Source organism: Ornithodoros turicata, chromosome 6 (genome assembly GCF_037126465.1).
Source record: "Ornithodoros turicata isolate Travis chromosome 6, ASM3712646v1, whole genome shotgun sequence".
In the NCBI taxonomy this organism is placed as follows: Eukaryota; Metazoa; Arthropoda; class Arachnida; order Ixodida; family Argasidae; genus Ornithodoros; species Ornithodoros turicata.
In genome coordinates, this window is record NC_088206.1 from 71,060,499 (window position 1) to 71,079,482 (window position 18,984).

General features: G+C 45.8%; 2 protein-coding genes across 2 annotated transcripts in view; both read right to left on the reverse strand.

Moving 5' to 3' along the window:
• The window catches only part of LOC135397284 (protein farnesyltransferase subunit beta-like), a 221,835-nt gene that overhangs the window by 95,802 nt on the left and 107,049 nt on the right, over window positions 1–18,984 (reverse strand). The window lies entirely within an intron of this gene.
• LOC135397278 (sodium/potassium/calcium exchanger 4-like) overlaps window positions 1–18,984 on the reverse strand; it is a 31,793-nt gene that overhangs the window by 6,669 nt on the left and 6,140 nt on the right. The window contains exons 2-13 of the mRNA XM_064628733.1: window positions 11,681–12,199; window positions 11,183–11,334; window positions 10,880–10,964; window positions 10,383–10,486; window positions 6,470–6,544; window positions 5,190–5,269; window positions 4,328–4,446; window positions 4,087–4,177; window positions 3,308–3,404; window positions 3,027–3,121; window positions 2,899–2,951; window positions 521–805 (exon numbers count right to left, since the gene is read on the reverse strand). Of these exons, the coding sequence (XP_064484803.1) occupies window positions 521–805; window positions 2,899–2,951; window positions 3,027–3,121; window positions 3,308–3,404; window positions 4,087–4,177; window positions 4,328–4,446; window positions 5,190–5,269; window positions 6,470–6,544; window positions 10,383–10,486; window positions 10,880–10,964; window positions 11,183–11,334; window positions 11,681–12,199 (1,755 nt within the window). The remainder of the gene's footprint in view (window positions 1–520; window positions 806–2,898; window positions 2,952–3,026; window positions 3,122–3,307; window positions 3,405–4,086; window positions 4,178–4,327; window positions 4,447–5,189; window positions 5,270–6,469; window positions 6,545–10,382; window positions 10,487–10,879; window positions 10,965–11,182; window positions 11,335–11,680; window positions 12,200–18,984) is intronic.

An 18,984-nucleotide genomic window follows, 5' to 3' on the forward strand; every position in this document is an offset into this window, starting at 1 on the left:
GGGAGATTTCGGACTCCTAGCCAATGACGGGCCTCGTTGACACAAACAGAAGCGTGCGGGGAGAACCGGTTGTGAGAACACCGCTGTGACCTCGCGGAGCAATACAGCGCTGAAAACATAGTGCGCACATGAAATGGAACATTGTGGGCTTTTGGTACCTTTTGATCTGGCTACCTTGGGTTTGACCTTGAGTGTAAATATGTTTAGAATTGACCTCACTACCCGATATTAAAACAAAATCAGTGTATAGGCGCCCCGCATTTTAAATGGTTGATGGTGCGCGACGTCAAAATGACGTGTGGCTATTGTCGCCATGACATCGTAGGGCGGGGCATGAGCACGAAAGAGTGCAGTGAATATTCGGTTGGTTTGGAGCCATTATTTACTTTTTTGCGACAAAAATTTTTGCTAGATGTCACTGTAGGAAACGAATCACACTGCATTACAAAAAAGTGCACCTTGCATACCTGTTTATTGCCCCTTTAACGAGTCCCGTAGCGTGATTCCCCTGCAGACTAACCTTGCTTGGCGACGAGGAGACTGGCAAATGCGTCTGGAATACTGGTGCCGGCAGCGAGGAAGGTGATTCCCATAATGCTGTCAGGAATACCCATGGTGTACCCAATCAGGGTGACCATCCACACCATGACGTAAGAGAAGGCTGCCGTCCAGAAGATGGACATGAGGAAACTGACGATGAACAGCTTCTTGCCCGCCGCCGTGCGGCAGTCGGGTACGCTGTAGTGAAGCGTTGCCAGCAACGGAGCTTGTACGATCCACTTGCAGATGGACACCGGACCGTCGTCTGGAACAGTACCCCCAATCTATATTCAGGGTGTGATTGTTTACCGTCTGCTTCGCTGTACTAGACGTGCCAGTAGAATAATAGATAATAAACGGTGCTGTGAACGCAACGACCGTGAGCGCAGTAACCGAATAGCTCGACCCGTGCCAGGGCGTCCGAAGTTCCTTCGTCTTCTACGATATATGTACTTCCCTTTTCCGACGGTCAGACCTTTTAGCCTGAGTGGCAAAGAACTTGCACCAAAAAGAATGACAGTCGTGACATCATTTCCGGCGCGTTTTCTGCTACAGGTGAGCGCCGGGTAAAGCCTGGTTCCCACTTGCGGAAGACGTACGTATATTGCGGTCCCGCGCCGCCGACCGCACAACGGACAGCGGCGGCACTCGCGCCTCACGGGACGTCGCCCAACATCAGCAATGGCTGCAGGCTATATGCCACGCCCACCTACATGCCGCCGCCGCAATGCTGGGCCAAGGGGATGAAACTCGCGAGTTCCTTTGCGGACTAAAGTGAGGCGCTGCGAGCCTTTCGCGTCATCAAACGTCATGAAACGTCAAAATTTTTACGTCGAAGCGCGAGTTCTCTACCGAGAGCATCCCATTGGCTCCTGCGGCCGCTCCCCTGGTATGCGACCTCTCATTGGTCCGTTTGAAATTATAACCTTTTCGTGGCGCGGGAAAGCGGGCACCGCCGTGTCTGGGGTGCCGGAGCAGTTCGCCGTAAAGTTTCGAAATATGGTGCAGCAGGGACGCACGCATAGCATCTTTGCCGGTACCGCTTTGGATGGCTTTTAGTGCCCGTCGATACCGACTCTGCAAAACTCGAATCCTCTTGGATACTTCTGCAAGTAAATTCAGTGATAGATAAGTGGAAGGCGCAGGTCTGCTTCGCTTGCTTGGCGCGACAACGATTCAAGAAGGATCAATACTGTGTTTTTCCACTCGATGGCAGGTAAGTCAGTTCCTATTCCATTCTGCCGCTTAGCGTAGCATAGCATAGCACCGCACCTGTGGCATATACTCAGCATTTCGGCCGGCAGAATTTTTAGTTTTCACGTTTTCTGATCCCTATTCTGGTCTTTCTTGCTCAGGTATCAACTAGGTACTGCTCAACTCATATCTGCTTCCGAAAAGCATCGGCATGGACGCAATAGAATAGATATGCCACTCTGAGTGGTTGGAACATCATCTTTTGGCCTAGCAGCTGCACAGGTTCCTTTGTGACGGGTCAGCCTTGACATATGACACTATATACAAGCAGCAAAGGGTATGGACATGTTTCCTGTCATGCTGGATTTGTGAATGTGTGTGCCTGTGCAGTGAATTTACTGATCTACTGTGAAGTCTTCCACTTGAGACATCAGCTAACAGTGAATGTGAAGTTGCTTCGGCATATTACTCGAACTTCAGAAACAATGTTCATGTAAAGTTCGTGTTTGGCGCAGATACAGAAGACTGCATAGGTGTGATTTGGAAATACCAATCCCGAAAAATAAAGCACCTTGTGCAACAGAAAGAGCCAACGCTTCCGCGTTTTATTTATTTCACTGGATGCGAACGAAAATCCAGAACCGCCAAAGCGGCGAGAGAACAGAGGGGAAAGGGAAAGAGAACCCCTCGGCAGCGTCGCTTTACGTCACGCGTCACCCATGGAGACAAAATAAAACAAAGCAAAAAACTACTCTACCGAGGCCCAACGATTGGCCCGACGTCTGAGGTCACGTGAGTTTTTCCCGACAATAGAAATATACTACACGTTCATTCCCCTGGCTGGGCCTGTATCATCAATTGCCACCCGCGCCCGCGATCAGTCGTGTGCACAGCGCGGCTGGCTCCGCGGGAGTGAAGTCTGCCCTCGGAGCGAGGTCAAGGACGCCCTTCACGCCGCCGCGGGCGCCCGCGCTGCCCACACCCGCAACCCGCAGCGTGTGATGCGGGTATTCGCGTATTTTACCCGCAGTGTCGCTGAATTTGTACTCGAAAATAGCATGACTGCGCAGCGAATCGAAAAACTCAATTTCTACCCGCAAATTGTAAAACCGCGCCGGTAACCGCAGGTAACGTGCACCCGCCTTTAGAGCGGTTTTTACTCACGTAGTCTAGGGAGCCTCTTCCACTCGGCATCTGAAGATAAGGCGATGTCAACGCTGAAAAGACAATCAAGCAGTTTTAGAGCACCATTGTTAGCGGTGTACCGATAATAGCAGAATTTATATTTTTACCTGTTACTTTTTCCATATCGGGCGAAATCGGACGGATCTATGGAGGTCTGGGATGGCAGCTGCTGACGCATCGGACCACGTCGTATTGTCTTGTACTGCGTGATAAGAAACGCCCACAAGATTAGAAATATCTACATTTTCTTGTTGCAAGAAAGCGCTACTGAAACAACATATAAAGCCAACGTAGTTATATACGTACATTTTCAAACTTTTGTAAGAGTAACGAAACGAGAGCCGCGAAAACGGAGAGAAACATAGACGAAATTAGGCTTAATGCGTACCTCGTGGGTCACCCGTTTGGCTGCGGCCCAGAAGCGCGTTCGTGGCCGGAAGTAACGGGTCATCATCATCCGAAGGGCGGCTTCGTACAGAGTCGGTCTACAAAGGGAGAGAAATAAGAACACTGGATCAGGTCGGGTGCGTCAAATTTTTTTTCATTGCCACATATATGAATGGTATGAAAGGACGCCACGTTAGGCTTAGAGGACTTCACCCCCGTTGTCCCTCTCCCAAATGCTCTATTTAAAGTACGATTTCGGGGGGGGGGGGAGGGGGTTCAAACCCGGAAAACCCCCCTCTGGCTTCGCCACTGCTTTGTGCAGATAAAGATTATGTATATTTCCCACAGAAACAGCAGTGTGTGTCCGCATTTGTCTGCATCTGGTATTATTGTGAATTATTAACGTACACTCTTAAAAATGAACTTCACCGCATAGCACGCTCCTAGCCAACCAACATCTCGAATGATATCGTTACCTGCATTGATTTGTTCAAAACTGGGGCGTACGCCTTTTTTTGTGACAATTACGAAAAGCATAAGTGTCACAAAAAAGGCGTACGCCCCCCGTTTTCCACAAATCAGGGCAGATAACGATATCATTCGAGATTATGGTTGGCTCGGAGCGTGCTATGCGGTGAAGTTCATTTTTGAGAGTGTAGTAACGGAGCAGTGTTATATAACGATTTTTGCAAGCAGACTTATCCCGTGAAACGGTTTTTTCGGTGACCACACAGAGAAAAATGAACATGTGACAGGAAGTGACGTAACTCGGAAACTCACCGTCGTTGGAGGTCGCGTATGATTTCATCCAGGGGTCGCGCCGGAACTGAAGACTGTCGCGAAAAGTCGTCGATTTCATTGTTGAACGGAACTGCGTCCCAGGAGAGAGAGAGAGAAAAAAAAAGCAATAAAAATATAGAACGGTGAAAAGAAGTTTCCGTGTCGTTCAAGTGTAGATAACAATCTTGATGGAAGTCGATAAAAGGCAACTGCGATAAGATAACAGGTAGATGGCAGTTACCGTAGGAACTGTAATTCTTGCTGTCGTATCCCGCGGCTGTGAGGCCCATTGCTGGTTGAAGATCGTTCTCTTGGATGTGAAATGTCGTCGCTATCCACCGATGGATGGCGCTGTTGTATCTGAAAAAAGGATTATGGTAACGATTATTATTTACGAACCGCGTGATGGAGTCCGCCTTTTCTACATGCAAGGTTCAAAAATTGAAGATACTGCAGGTAGTGCTTCGGCATATATTATTTCTACAGTGTTCACAAAATCCGTGTTATTATAGCGCCAATTTACTGAGCCTTTTCGTTATCCTGCGTAATTAAGTTTACGTTATCACGAAATCAACGACTTTAACCTTCGCATTTACGCTTTTTATCCTATCTGCGCTGTTAAAAATGAACTTCACCGCATGGCACGCTCCTAGCCAGCCATCAGCCCTAGTGACATCGTTCTTGCCCCTGATTTGATGAAGATGAAAACAGGGAGCGTACGCCTTTTTTTGTGGCAATTATGAACTGCATAATGCCACAAAAATGGCGTACGCCTCCCGTTTTCAGCAAATCAGCGGCGAGAACGATGTCACTCGTGTTGATGATTGGCGTGCAATGCGGTCAGGTTCATTTTTAAGAGTGTGCGCGTGCACCACACTTCTGTTAGTGAGTACAATTATTAGCATAGTAACTTTATACTAGTCAGTAGTATGAGAAGCCTATTGGTATAAGCGGTCCTGTAGTGTAATAGTATCAGCGTCGCAGTAGCGGTCTAAGAGTGTATATCTGGATATACATATAGTACTATGCTATTGCTAGAGTGGACCAAAGTGAAGTGGTATGCATAGCATAAAGAAAAAAAAAGTTTAATTGGTGCAACCTACTTCATGAGAGTGATGTAGAGACCGTATAATAGAAGCATGATGAGCGACTCGTACCAGGTGACCTGGCTGTCGAAGATCACCTGCGTGTGGTGTCAACACCGAAAGGCAACACACGTGAGGTAACGTTGGGGGGACAACACATAAAGACGCGCAAGTACACTCTTAAAAATGAACTTCACCACATAGCACTCTCTTAGCCAACCATCACCCCGAATGACAACGTTCTCGCCCTAGATTTGTTGAAAACGGGGGGAGGAGCCTATTTTGTGCCGTGCATAATGGCACAAAATAGGCTCCTCCTCCCGTTTTCAACAAATCTAGGGCGAGAACGTTGTCATTCGGGGTGATGGTTGGCTAAGAGAGTGCTATGTGGTGAAGTTCATTTTTAAGAGTGTATAGCGACGACTGGAGTGCGGGAAAGACTGTCACGATCATACATTAGATAAGAAAAAAAAAAAACGAGTGAAGTTGGCCAACAATTAATAGACCTCTACCCGAGAAACGTCATCATGACGTTGGTAGACAGACTGAAACCGAAACATATCGGAAGGCTAGGTTCCACGAATGGGCAATTGTTCGCTGCCTCCTATTGAAAGAAAAGTAGGACCGAAGGTCGCGTTCCTTTCAGGGACCATCGTAATCCCCCTCAAGACAGTGGCTTTCGGCGCGACCTTGTTCGCCCCTAGCTTCGTATGTAGTTCAGCTCTACCAAATTGGTGGCGCTGTCGAACACTATGACGTCACTTGTTTACAAACAGGAAGGGGTCTATTACTGCGCCCATTTTGGTACCCTGACCATTAAACTTACTCCTCAACACCGCAAGTAGTCCCTAAATTTGGCATACACTTAAAGAATAAACGAAAAGTAGTAAAATGACTCCTTTTTTCCGCGACGTAAGGCCACCAATCATCATAATGGTTACTATGGTTACCCTCGTTATTATGACCATGGTCGTTCCTGAAAATTTTGGTCAGAGTGCAGAATTGTCCTATTAACGGAGAGGAATTTGCAGAGGCTTCACTGCATTGTTCCCCAGGAGCATGGTCGTAAAGCGCGTATGTCAGATTATCGGGGGTCATATTAACGAGGTTCACTGTATATCTAAAGGTGTGCCGTCACCCGACTGGCAGTCTAAATGTTGACACCGACAATCGCTAGACTTTCTCGTCAACTGCCTTTCGATCAATAACAAAAAGTTTATTTTAATGATAGTGATGATGATGATGATGATTTTATGATGACATTCCGTCACATTTGTACTCGTATTCCTGAAGCTTACCAGTATGAGCACGACGACGCTGAAGGCATAGAAGATGGAGTCGCGGAATAAAGGCCACCACGTGACTGGAACTTCCTGTGGGAGAAATGTGAACTCTCATTGGACGAACGCCTAGAGTCACGTGATGCGCGTGATATCGGCGCCGTTCAAGTGCCGCAACGAACTTAAAAATTATGTTTATCTATTTGATTTCTTTTTGTCAATCAACCTTGCTCAAACAGACTGCACAAAAAATAAAGGAGAAAAAAGAACACCGGAAACATTACGCGCATTGACGAAGTTTTAGAATTAACCCGCAAAACTTCGGAGTTTCGGATTCTCCAAGGGTGGGTGACGTCACCGGAAGCTCCGGCGTGCGTCTCTTAGCAACAGGGAGCGTCTTCGCTCTCCGTCTCACGTTGGAAGGCTCCCAGCAGCTGTGGTGAGGAGGCGGAAATCGATCTTAGAGGAACAGTGTTGCCAGATTTGTCGATAAATTGGCCACCGCATGACGTCATATTTCTCAAAACTAGAAATTAATTTTATCATACTTCCGCCTCACATAGAGAAACAATATTCTGGGATAATACAATGTGAGAAATAAGTGAGTGAGAGAGAGAGAGATTTGCGATGACATAAATTCGGCAGAATTCTGAACACACGACGTTTATTCCATAATGGCTCTTTAGGCCCCGCGCCCTACGTATGTTCCTATTGGCTGACACAGCTAGCCGAATGAATCTACGTCACGGCAATTTGTGCGCCGATCCCGAAACTACGGGAGCCCCATAGGCGGCACCATGCGGGATTTCTCCCCCCACCCCACAGATCTTCTTGGCACTTTGCCAAAGCGCCCAAAATGCGGATCTCAGCAGTACAAGTTCGACGGCCGACAAGTGAAGCGTTGCCCTACTTTCGGAATAAAATTGACGACGTCTACGCTAGACGGCGTTAAAATACGAAACAGTCGACGAGGGAAGCGAGAAGAAAAGAGCCCGCGCAACTGAACCAATCGATCCATCCACCTTTATATCTCTTTTATTATCGTACTTTTTTTTCTTTATAGAGTAGTTTGAGGGTCGCCCCTTTTCTTCCGGTCCATTCCCGCGTCCTGTTTCCTGCGATAAGACTTTCTTTCCTTTTCTTTTTTTTTTCATTTTCTCAGAGAGCAAAGTATCCGGCGTGCGCTAAGTTCTATTAGGCGTCTGGCACTTGGACGGCGGCTCGGTAGCTCCTCTCGAGGATGAAAGAAGTATAAAGGAAGAAGCTTACAAAAAAAAAAAAAAAAGAAGTGGTGAGTTGGGACAAAGGCGGGGATGAAGAATTCAAAGTTAGCGCCGCGAAGCAACTGTGTCCATATACAGACGTGGAGAGCAGGAGGGAGATGCGATGCAGTTGAAAGAAAGGACGGAAGATTCAAACGAGTGTGGGAATACAGCTCTTTGCTGTTTACAAAGAAGACTTTGAGAAACGTTTCGGACAGTGCAAACAGCGCGGGAAAACTTCGATGGTAACCTTGCGTGATATTTGTACATATTTTACTTTTTTTTTTGGCAAGCAAGTACATTTTGGATACCTTTTTATCATCCCTCGTAGTATAATCTTGCGTTATTTATATACCAACAGAACATGTGGCTGGGTACTTGTATTGTTACAATTGTCGATCGCAATGCACCACTTAAGGCCTTTTTAGTACACATTGTACTGCAAAAGGAAAAGCTAATGCTTTTAATACACAGACACACACATATAGTCGCTCCCAGTTGCAATTCATGTAGATCTATACGAGTACCAAAAACGGAATAAAGCTATTGGACTTGTCCCAAAAAGGCGGTGGAATTCACTAATAGTCCCCCCCCCCCCCCCGCCGTGACCCACGTCAAAGTGCTGACGTCATGTTTACGTCACCGTAAAACCGAAACCAGATGCTATCTCGCCATTAGTTTTCTGTTTGTGTCTCTCAAAATCGGTCGATGCCTCCAGACTGTCCCTTAAAAAAAATATTCAATATAGGTAGCGAAAATATGAGTCACTCGTGCTTGTCTTTCGAAATTACCCTTTGGGACAGATACCACTCTTTGGGACCGGACTCCGCCGTTCTCGATCAAGTGTGCTGTGTATATATATAGTTGTGTTAACTGCTGTTCAGTACAACGGTATTGATTGAGCGCTCCGTTCATTGTTGCGTGATAGACTGGCCGATCAATATTTTTTTAGCCCTGGATGCGTAAACGCTCGTCGTCCTGGAACATGATTACTCAACAGAAGACACGTGTTCTTTCCCTTTTAGCCGTCCATTTGTTCGCTTAAGATGCGCGATATTCGAGCTGTCTTCCGCCTAATGCATTTGCCGCGCGGGGCTGACCAAGACATACTGCAATTTCTTACGCAAATTACTTCCGGACGCACAGCGATGGATATAAAAATACGTGCTTTCATTTCGAGTCCGTCTGCTACGGCAACATACATTTTACATACATTTTATTTACATTTATTTTTTATTTATTTTACATTATTATTATTATTATTTATACATTTACTTTTTTTACATTTTATTTTTATCCAATCCAGTACGTAGCCGGATTTTTCAGAAGGCTAAACGAATTTTCGCATGATAAATTAAAGGGACGGGCTCGTTGAGACTGATCGATTTCGAAAGTAAAGTAAGATTTTGCTCGTCGGTATTGAAGAATCTCAATACAACTGTCAAAGACTCACTCGCAATTAAGAGTATAGGGACGTCTTCGAGATGACGGAAGGTGGGGGTACACCTCACTCGCACAAAAATCGTGGATGATGTCACGTCACCGTATCTATGACGGATGTATATGACATACGTCCAGCTGGTACATCCAGAGGACATGCACTTATACAGCTATGGACGAGCTTCCGACGATCCATAGTACATCCCAGCAACGTATTCTGGACATATCTGGGAAGACATCCAAAATGTCCACTGTGTATAGGGTGAACCTCGATATTCCCGGTTGCGAAATCCCCAATCTGGACATTCCTGTCCTCGAAACATTTTAAGAAAAATCTGAGCGATGTACTGCCCCGACGACCGTTTTATGGGCCGCGCATTCAAAGACACGGCCCACCAGGGGGCGGACCGTGTTATCGAGGGGCCCTTCTCCAATATATGAAGGACCGGCTCCCCTTCGCCTCCTTCCACCGCGTACGCGGAATGGAAGGCAGACCAGAGACCCGTTCTGGAAACAAAAAAAAAAAAAAAAAAAATCTAGGAGAATGCGCGGTTGCTTCGTAAGATGGTGTATGCCGTGCTTAAAAACACCACCTCACTATTTAACCAGCCAAATTCACGGGTTTTCGATGTCTGTCCAACTCGTTTCAGGGAAAGAAAGCCAAATCTTAGCCGTCGTTAGGCTTAACGGGGCAGACACGACGAACACATTATTAGGTTAGTCCAAGTTTGGTGTTTGCATTTTCCTGTCCAGGTTAGTCTAAGTCCGCTGTTGTTGGCAGTTTCCCGCGCGCGACTGTGCGTTTTATAGTCGAGTAACGTTTATTTCCAGTGGTTTATTTTGCAGCGGGGATTTCGATCAATCTATTTCGAGGTACACCCACTGTGTACCATCCTCTGGATGTCCATCAGACGTTTTTGGTTTACTGGACACTGTTCCCTCGTCATTTCAGTTCAACCGAACAGCTGCTGAAAGTTCCCTCATCTATAGAGAGCCACCGCAAGAGAATTCGAAACTTTCCCCCGTCTTTCTTTTTCCTTTTTTTCTCTCCGACACTCTCGTGCCTTCCGCTAAGCCGCGCGAGAACGAGTAGGGATAAAAAGAAAAGAAAAGAGAAACTGAACGCATTGCGAGAATCTCCCTGGGTCCCCGTGAATCTGCTCTCATTTGTGGCAGACCTCTATAGAAAATGGCGACGGCTATTTTTAGGCTCTCAGAGAATCACCTACCTTTCCTGCAAAAATACCGCAGATGCCGATGACAAAGAGCACATTGAACACGGCCGAGCCCACAATGGTTCCTGTGCCCACGTCACCCTTAGCAATCAATACTCCTGCAAAATGAAACCCCCAACACCATCAGCGACTGACTCATCCCCCCGTCGAAGGCAGACAATTACACGTCGCAGACGACACCGCATGCGGGCTATAGCGTAGCTCGTAGGCTAGCATCTGAAGCATAGAAGGAGGATGAACAGAAAGCAGACGACACTGCAGGAAAGCTCGTGCGCAATAACTCTAGCAGAAGACATGGCGTGCAAGAGACTTGGCAAGAGAGGCGCGGATAGTACATGGTTCAACATCGGACTAGTTGAGCGTTGCAGAATAAAGCCTGCCTACCCCAGTAAACAGCCTGCCTACCCAGTAAAAGAAAACACTGCTAGCAGACGTCTACGGTAGCTAGAAGACGACATAAGAAATTATTATAGCGGAAGTGACGCGCGTACCTAATATGGCAGTGAAGAGTTCCGGTGCTGAACTTCCGGCCGCCATAAATGTGGCACCAGCAACATCTTTTGACAGGTTCAGGCGCTAAAAACGAGGAAGATTTATGTAACGTGAGTTGGGGGGGGGGGGGAAGGGAACCGGACGTAGGTTATGAATGGCGAAAGTTTAGGGATGCACTGCGGAAGCGGATGTTCTCCCATGACCTTGATGATTATGACCTCACATTGAGATTACCTCATTAAGGTCCTGCAGGACCTGGCAGCATAAACATTCAACTGAAGTCACTAACGGATAATGCTTACGGAGCAGCACTCTTCTAAGGAAGCGACGAAGTAGTCGTCGCAGACGACAGCCAGTGCGTAGAACATGTACAGCACGACCAGAATGTGCACCCAAACGCCGCCACGAGCGCGAGTGTCGTGGGACATCAGGTCCGGAGGAAATTCCTTGTACGCTGGAAGAAACCATACGCAGTTGAAAGTTGTCGTTTGCCCGACTCAGTCCTCGACACCATCTCTATCACTAATGAGTCATGAACCCACTTTACGGCTACCTCAACTGGCGACGAGGGTAACGAGCCACGATATTAAAGTTGATGAATAGATTAAGAGCATCGGTCGCGCACGGGACATACCCAGCAGACGTCCGTCTGCTTCGTATATCACGTGTCGTCTGCAAAAATGATCGTTTTCGCAGACGGCTGACTTTGCTAAGTCAGGTGTTGTGGTGAGTCTTTGCTTGCGTCCAAACTCAGTGTTTTACCTATACCTATTCAACAAAAAATGTCGACCGAACCTCACCTGGTGGAATGCAGTATTCTTCGTCCGCTTTCTCAGTCACATTTTTAGCAGAAGTTGTGGCCTCAGTGTTGCCAGCCGTCGTCGCTCCAGTGGTGTTCTTTTCCGTCGTTGCGGACGTCGTATTCGACGCCTTTCCTTGTTTTTCCAGCATCTTTTCCTTGAGTTTTCGCCCTACTTCTTTAACTTTAGGGTGTACTACCGCATGGGTCCGTTCGGCAACCTTCGACTCGTCTTCGGGTGTCTTCGGTTTTGATTCGTCTGGCTTCGTTTCGCTAGGCTTCTTCGTCGTCCCTGTGGTTTTCGTGTCATTTTTGCCTGGTGCTTTTACTTTCGAGTGGGTAACCTGAGGTGGAGAAGTTGGCGAAGGTTCTTCGGGACTTTCGACGTCACTTTCGTCAGGTTCCGTGGTGTTGGTTGTGGAAGATGTCGGCTGGGCTTCTGTTTCATCGGCAGATGTTTCGGATTGCAGAAGATGCCGCGTCATGGACACGGGCCTTCTGAAGGGCTCCGAAGATAAAGCTGCAGTGGATAAAGTAGCAGAGAAAACGTTCAGAAACAATAGTTGCTGACCATTAGCGACAAATGGTCAGCGTAATTGGGCAAGTAATAGTAATATACATAGTCATGACTCATAAACATATAGCTCTCACATATATGTAATTTATGAACAGATAACAGACACACACGTAGACATATAAACATATATACACAAACAGGTCAGCAGAAAAACAAAAACAACGAAACAGGTCAGGCACCCAACAGCATTTCAAGGTCGCCGAAAGAGAGATCAGTGTAGTAGTGAGCAAATGTAAAACACCGTAATTAGTCGCGCATGTGGGAACAGTTAGAACGCTTCGCGATGATGTTCGCGTTGGTTTGGTGATTTGTTTGTACGCGAGTTTGATGCTCGAAATTGTGATCGTCTTGCGGAGTATTTTGTGGGTTATAGAAGTAGAGCACGGAAATTGATTGATTATCTTAATTTTGATACTATAATGAGATTTTTTTTTTTCAGCGCATGCCGACACAGACAACTGACACATATAGAATATAGCATCAGCGGGAACCAACTGGAGTACGAAATCTATGATGGAGGACTCCGTAATGAACTGACACGTACCACAAATACTGATCACATATAAGATCTCTCTCGATGTTCACTACTGAACAATCTGCCTGTCACGTGGTGCCGTGCTACTCGAATCGGGATCTACGGGGTCTACCAGCGTCTCTCACGCACGCACCATGAATAGCAGCGCATGCTCGACAAGTGGTGCAATTAGCCTAATTACGCCGATCCGTCCATTAAACATTCCTTGCCCCGTATGAGGCAAACGTGTCTCCCGCACATGGACCCAGTTGTATTAGGGTTAATCGATTTGGTCTCCACATGATTGAGTTGCAGACAGCACGAAAGCTTCTCATTTTCTATTCCGTGTTCTGGAAATACATTTCGTCGAATATACAGCAAGGTCTGAAGAAACGTCGCTTTCGTTGGAGCTTCGAACGATAAACTCGGCTGGAAGTATATACACTATCATGCTGGACGATACAGTTGTGTTGAAACAATAGCGGACAGTCTCACGCAGAGTACAATGTAGTTTAATATGGGGTAATATAGTAGAAAGAGGTAATGTAGAAATTGGATTCGAAGTGGTTTTTAAATTAGTCGCATTATTCGCAAATAGTAACATTTTTTTTTACAAATAATAACAAAAACGATCGATCTTATAGTAATAATAGGTAAATATTCGCACGTTGCTCGAATGCACTAAGCTTGCTAGTATGAGGTGATAGAGGTGAATTGAATTGAATTGAATTGAATTGAAACTTTATTTCACATTGTAGCAAGTACAATGTGGGAGGCCCAGTGCAAAAAACTGCAAGGTGTTTTACTGAATAACACGCACATCTATATTTGATTTAAGAATTCTAAGAATTCTACGCGGTCTGTTCCATTGCGTTATGCGACCTTACTTTTTTATTTCGTCAAACGAGTCTCGCCAAGATTTGCGCTCTTGGACAAAAGAATTCTCTGTTCATTCAAGATTGTATAGCTTTCTTGTGTGGCGGTAATTATCTTAAAGGAACGGTGACACAGTGGAAGCGCCCTTCGGGAATTCTTTAATCCTTCTTTTTGCATTTTTTGTTTCTTAATAGAGTGCTCGATAAATGAAACAGGACCTCGAGCAATGCTATGTCTCATTTCTTTGCTCCTTCAAGACAGATGTTGTAGTGAGGACATAAACGTTTCTTACAAGCAAAGGACTGCGAAACGAAAGAGGTGTAGGGAAACACAAGGACAACGAAAGCGAACTAGAGCGAGCGCTGAAATGACACGCTTATCATAAACATTTTGCGGCTTTATTCGCAGGACACCGCCTTCCTTGAAGCAAGGGTCGTTCCGAGTAATCTCTAAAACAAGCGTCGAATGCGTTCACACAGCTTTCAATCAAATTAATTATGCCTACTAGTCCCCCGTGTCTTTCATTTGATGGCGTATTGCGATAAGCGGAGAGATGCTCCCAGGCATCGTTGTAAACGGGTTTGTGTGCTCGCATCCTTGATGTATCAGTTATATCGAAAGGATGTAAAGAAAACCTTGCCCCATGTCATCATTCACTCTTAGAAATGAACTTCACCGCATAGCACGCTCCTAGCCAACCATCATGTCGAATGATATCCTTATGTGCCCTGATTTGCTGAAAACGGGAGACGTACGCTATTTTCGTGACAATTATGAACCGCATAAGTGTCACAGAAAAGGCGTACGCCTACCGTTTTGAACAAATCAGGGCACATAGCGATATCATTCCAGATAATGGTTGGCTAAAAGCGTGCTATGCGGGGAAGTTCATTTTTAAGAGTGTTTAATGGCAAATGGCGACGAAAAGTTCGCGAGAGGAAATGAGGCATCGCTATAAACGGGTCTGCGTGTTGTAGCGAATAGACGTGAACGAAACTCCAACAGCGATCTCAAATTATCCTATATTTGTGGCAGTGTATTCGCATAACAACAAAACTTTTTTCTTCTCGGGTTCGACTGACTCTCGAGACCTGAACTTATTCTAGTCGATTTAAGGGGGGGAGTTACCCAGCCACATGGCTTCGCCGCAGTATTTCTATGCACACAGTGTAGCTAGCTTTACAGGAGATGTTCGCGCGGGAGATTTTCTCTCTAGGCGACAATTGCAAGTTAATCCCTCCGACGGCACATGCCTAATCCTCCCACTTGAGCTGAAGATCCACTCAGCCTCCAATTTCGTGCATGGGAGCGTTCGATTAGGTTGACGAAGCTTGCCGTTTTCCACCGCGTGATGACGCTGGTGCACTTTCGCGTCGGGACTGGTGTTCTAGTACTACAAGCGCATTGTATAATAATGGCATAAATGTAAGCAAGTCTTGTGTCCTGTCGTCGACCTTCCACGTGCTCAGGCTCATGCGTTTTAAGCGTGGAGTATAGCAACGTATTACTGAAGAATGGATACGGTTTCGTAGGTAGGAAAATTGTAGCTTTGAGGAATGTCGCCGTGCAAAGTCAAGTGTGACAGAGTGCTTATGAGTTTCTTATTTAGAAATATTAACAATGCTCATGCGAAGTCGGACCAAGACGCGCGATGCCCCGAGGCGCACAAGACAGTTTTGGCAGGCGAGCAGGTCGGTAAATAACGGCATCACCACCACAACAATTAACCGTTCCCATGGCTACGACGCTACAACTGCTGAAACTGTGGTTGTGTTTGGATTCAAACGGAAAAGGTATAGATCACATACAGTTAGTACTAGTTTAGACAAGATTCCTTTGAAAACGCAGGGTAAGTAATCATAAAGGTTAAGTCCCACCGCATGCAGCAGATATGGAAGCACAACGGGGTTAATACGGTTACGACCAGTTAACGTAGGCTTAGGTTTCACAAAGTACTCAGTCAGCCGGAACGATATAAATTAACGGACACCCAACCAGTCATCTCCTTCGACAAATAGCCCTTATCCTCTCCTTCTATATTATGACGCATCCAGGCGAACGGCGCAACTGATAGACCCCACAGAAGCGCACGCGTCGTTGCACGCCCTGTCGTCTGCTTTGGTTGCGTTTCCGTTGGCAGACGACAGCAGATTATTGACGGAAGCTATATCTCTTCGTCACAACACTAAGCAGGCATATATGCCCATACATATTCGTTCAGATCCGGTGGTAAGCACCAAACATATATAGAGGCGTTCCGGATGATGACCGATATTTTTCTAGCAGACGACACGACGGGTTGGAGCTTATGTCGTCTGCTTTCCGTGGTCGCCTGCCTCCAAATTTCATGCCTCGCAGGGAATCGGGCAAGATGAAAGGGAGGAACTTTCGCTCGACTGGACATTCGGTTCCCGTTTTTGCTCCACAAAAGAGACGCAACTCGGTAGTAAGAACTTGAAAGAAGACGTTCGTTATGTCATTTGACGTTACTTCCGCTGGTTGCTCCGGCTTTGTGTGTGGCGGTGCGGGACAACAAAGAGCACCTTCTGTCAACATAATACGCATGCGTTCAACGGCGTGCTTCAAGTTAAGCGTTAGGAAGACATACGGAAGTGCCTTCATAATTTGTTCACGTCTGTTACATGAAGACAGCACCATCTTCGAATTTGATATCAAACGGCTCAGTGCAGTGCCTTCGTATCAGAAGTGAAGTCGCACGTTCATTGACCTCGATACCTCGAGATCAAAACATGAGGTTGGACCACGACCTACTAGATTATAACGACCATGTCATAGGCACCCCTTCCCAGCGCCGCATTTACAAGCTAGCGGTGGCGCCACTCATCGGCCCGGTTATTGCTTCTTCAATTTCTGCAATACTTTGTACTTCAGCTTCCTTTAGTATTTTTGTACAAGCGGTGGATGTCCCACGAGAAATGCTTCTTTCTAAAGTTGATTATCATCATCATTCTACGCGTTTTCATAGGATATGTTGCTGTCGTCTGCTACGGTAGTCTTACGTCCGCTTCTGCGCGTTCAAAATTCAAATTTCCATTGTCCAATCATGATGTATATCTCGCGGGCCGATGAGTAGCGCCCCTAGCGGATCGTGCGGACAAGCTCCTCATAATGGTTGCCGATTATGACATGGTCGTTATAATCTAGTAGGTCGTGTCAAGTCAAGTCAAGTCAAGTGACTGTTGACATGTCAGTGAATGAACCGTCGGTTGGACAAAATTCAATCCAAAGACCGACCGCCGATGCGTTGCTCTTCATCATTGCTGTCTCGATGTAAAAACGCCAATAAGTAGAAAGCTTTAGCGAGTCGTTCCCTCTCGAACGAAACGACCAATAAGAGTGTCGCGGCTACGCATTGACTCTACGAATGACTCTAACTAGGGCATAGCACCACTTGTATCACGTCGCAAGACTACATATCTTTTTTCAAAAAGTTTCATAATATTGCGCTTGGACCACATACAGAAAGTTTCATGCAATATTCGAAAACATTTTTTCTTTTTTTTCGTGCTATGTATATCGAAGCATTGCCTTTCCTTCACACTTGCCACTATTCAGAGCTTTTATTATTTCAGACTGATAGACTAATCTACCGTAATACGGTATAACCAAATTCTAGCGTACAGTCCTGGGTAGTAAGTGCTGGGTAAGTGAGTTAACTTGAAACAGTAACTGGAGATACTTTTTATAGTAACGACTACACTCCTGCGAAAGGTGAAAATAACTTCTGGTGAAAATGAGATACTCTTTATAGTAACAACTACACTCCTGCGAAAGGCGAAAATAACTTCTGGTGAAAATAACTATCAAATGTAACTAAGATATGGTGCAGTGCCATATTTTTGTTGCAGTAAGCTTGCATGCCTCAACGATTTTCTCACCGTGGAAGCTTAAGGACGATAACTTCGAAAGAGGAACTTATGAGCAACTTAAGAACAACTTAACGAGCATGCTATGTAATTACGGTTGGGCAGTACGTTGAGATTATATAGTTGCTAAAATGAAATGAAGGCTTTTGAGAGTTGAGTGTACGCAGACTTCGTTCCTTAAAATGCAACTGTAAAGTAATGAAGTTATTCGAAAGTGGTAACTGTAGTGTTTACTAGTAACGAAGTTATTTTAAATTAGTAACTGTAGTGTTTACTAGTTACATTTTAAAAGAGTAGGTGTAACTGTAACGCAGTAACTACTTTCACGAGCTAGTTGTATACTGCAGCTTAGATACGTTTTCAGAATAACTTACCAATGACAGCTCGTGTAATCGAATAACCGTTGAACCACACTGTTCTCTTACTTTTTGTTTCGAGTTTTTGTTTTATCGTCGTTTGCAAATTTAAACTACGCCGTCGCGACCCACTTCTCTCTGTAGTGTTATGACTTTAGGGTATGGATAAATAAATGAAACATATCACGTTATCATGCCTCGAAACTCATATATCTTAAATAGTGCAGAGGAGAAACTACAAACCATTTAATATAATCTTTCGGGGCCGCCAAAACAGTAGGACATCAACGCCTCCTGGCGACAGCAAGACACGGAAGTAAAAAATGGCGACAAAACACAACCCCCCTCGCATCGTATCTTATCGCTTGACACGATAAGAAGTTGTTTACAGGCGCGCCACGTTCGAGATCACTTTCAACAGCTCATATCCGTCGTGGCCGGACGTTCATTAGTTACCTCGCCTAATTAATTAATCGCCGGAGCACTCGCTCCATGCAGTCGTTACGCTTAACGGGGCCGGGTGTCTAATTGCTCACGTGTTTTAGTTTCTTTTTTTTTTTATGCGATGGCGTTCTTTACCAGCTGCCGCTCTTTAATGGTATAGATCGGAGGTCATTGCTAAACAACGCTAGATGGTGGGATGGTAAAATAGTTTGCGCAGTGACTGAACCTGATTTAGCATACCACTGCGGACCACAGGGGTACTCGCGGACGTACTGCGGACGTACTGCGGACGTACTGCACAAGGACGTACTGCCTTGTCATCCGACGGTACATTTCCTGCGATGTGGAATCTGATGACAAAATCGTTGCTGTTCGTTTCGTGCACATTTCCAAACGGGCGGCCATATTTATTGGTTTCGTCACGCTGCTATATGGTACACGGTGAACACACTTACTGGTTGCTCCAGTATACCGGCGCGTACGTGAGACAGCACCGTACTCCCACTACGACGTCGCTCTGCTAAGCCTTCGATATTTATTTACCGTACACACTCGTACCCCTCGTACCCCGTTCGCTTGAATGTCGTCAATGAACATTACGCATTTCCACTCATTTTTTTTTTTTTTAAATGACCCGGTAGCGTGCCCTTT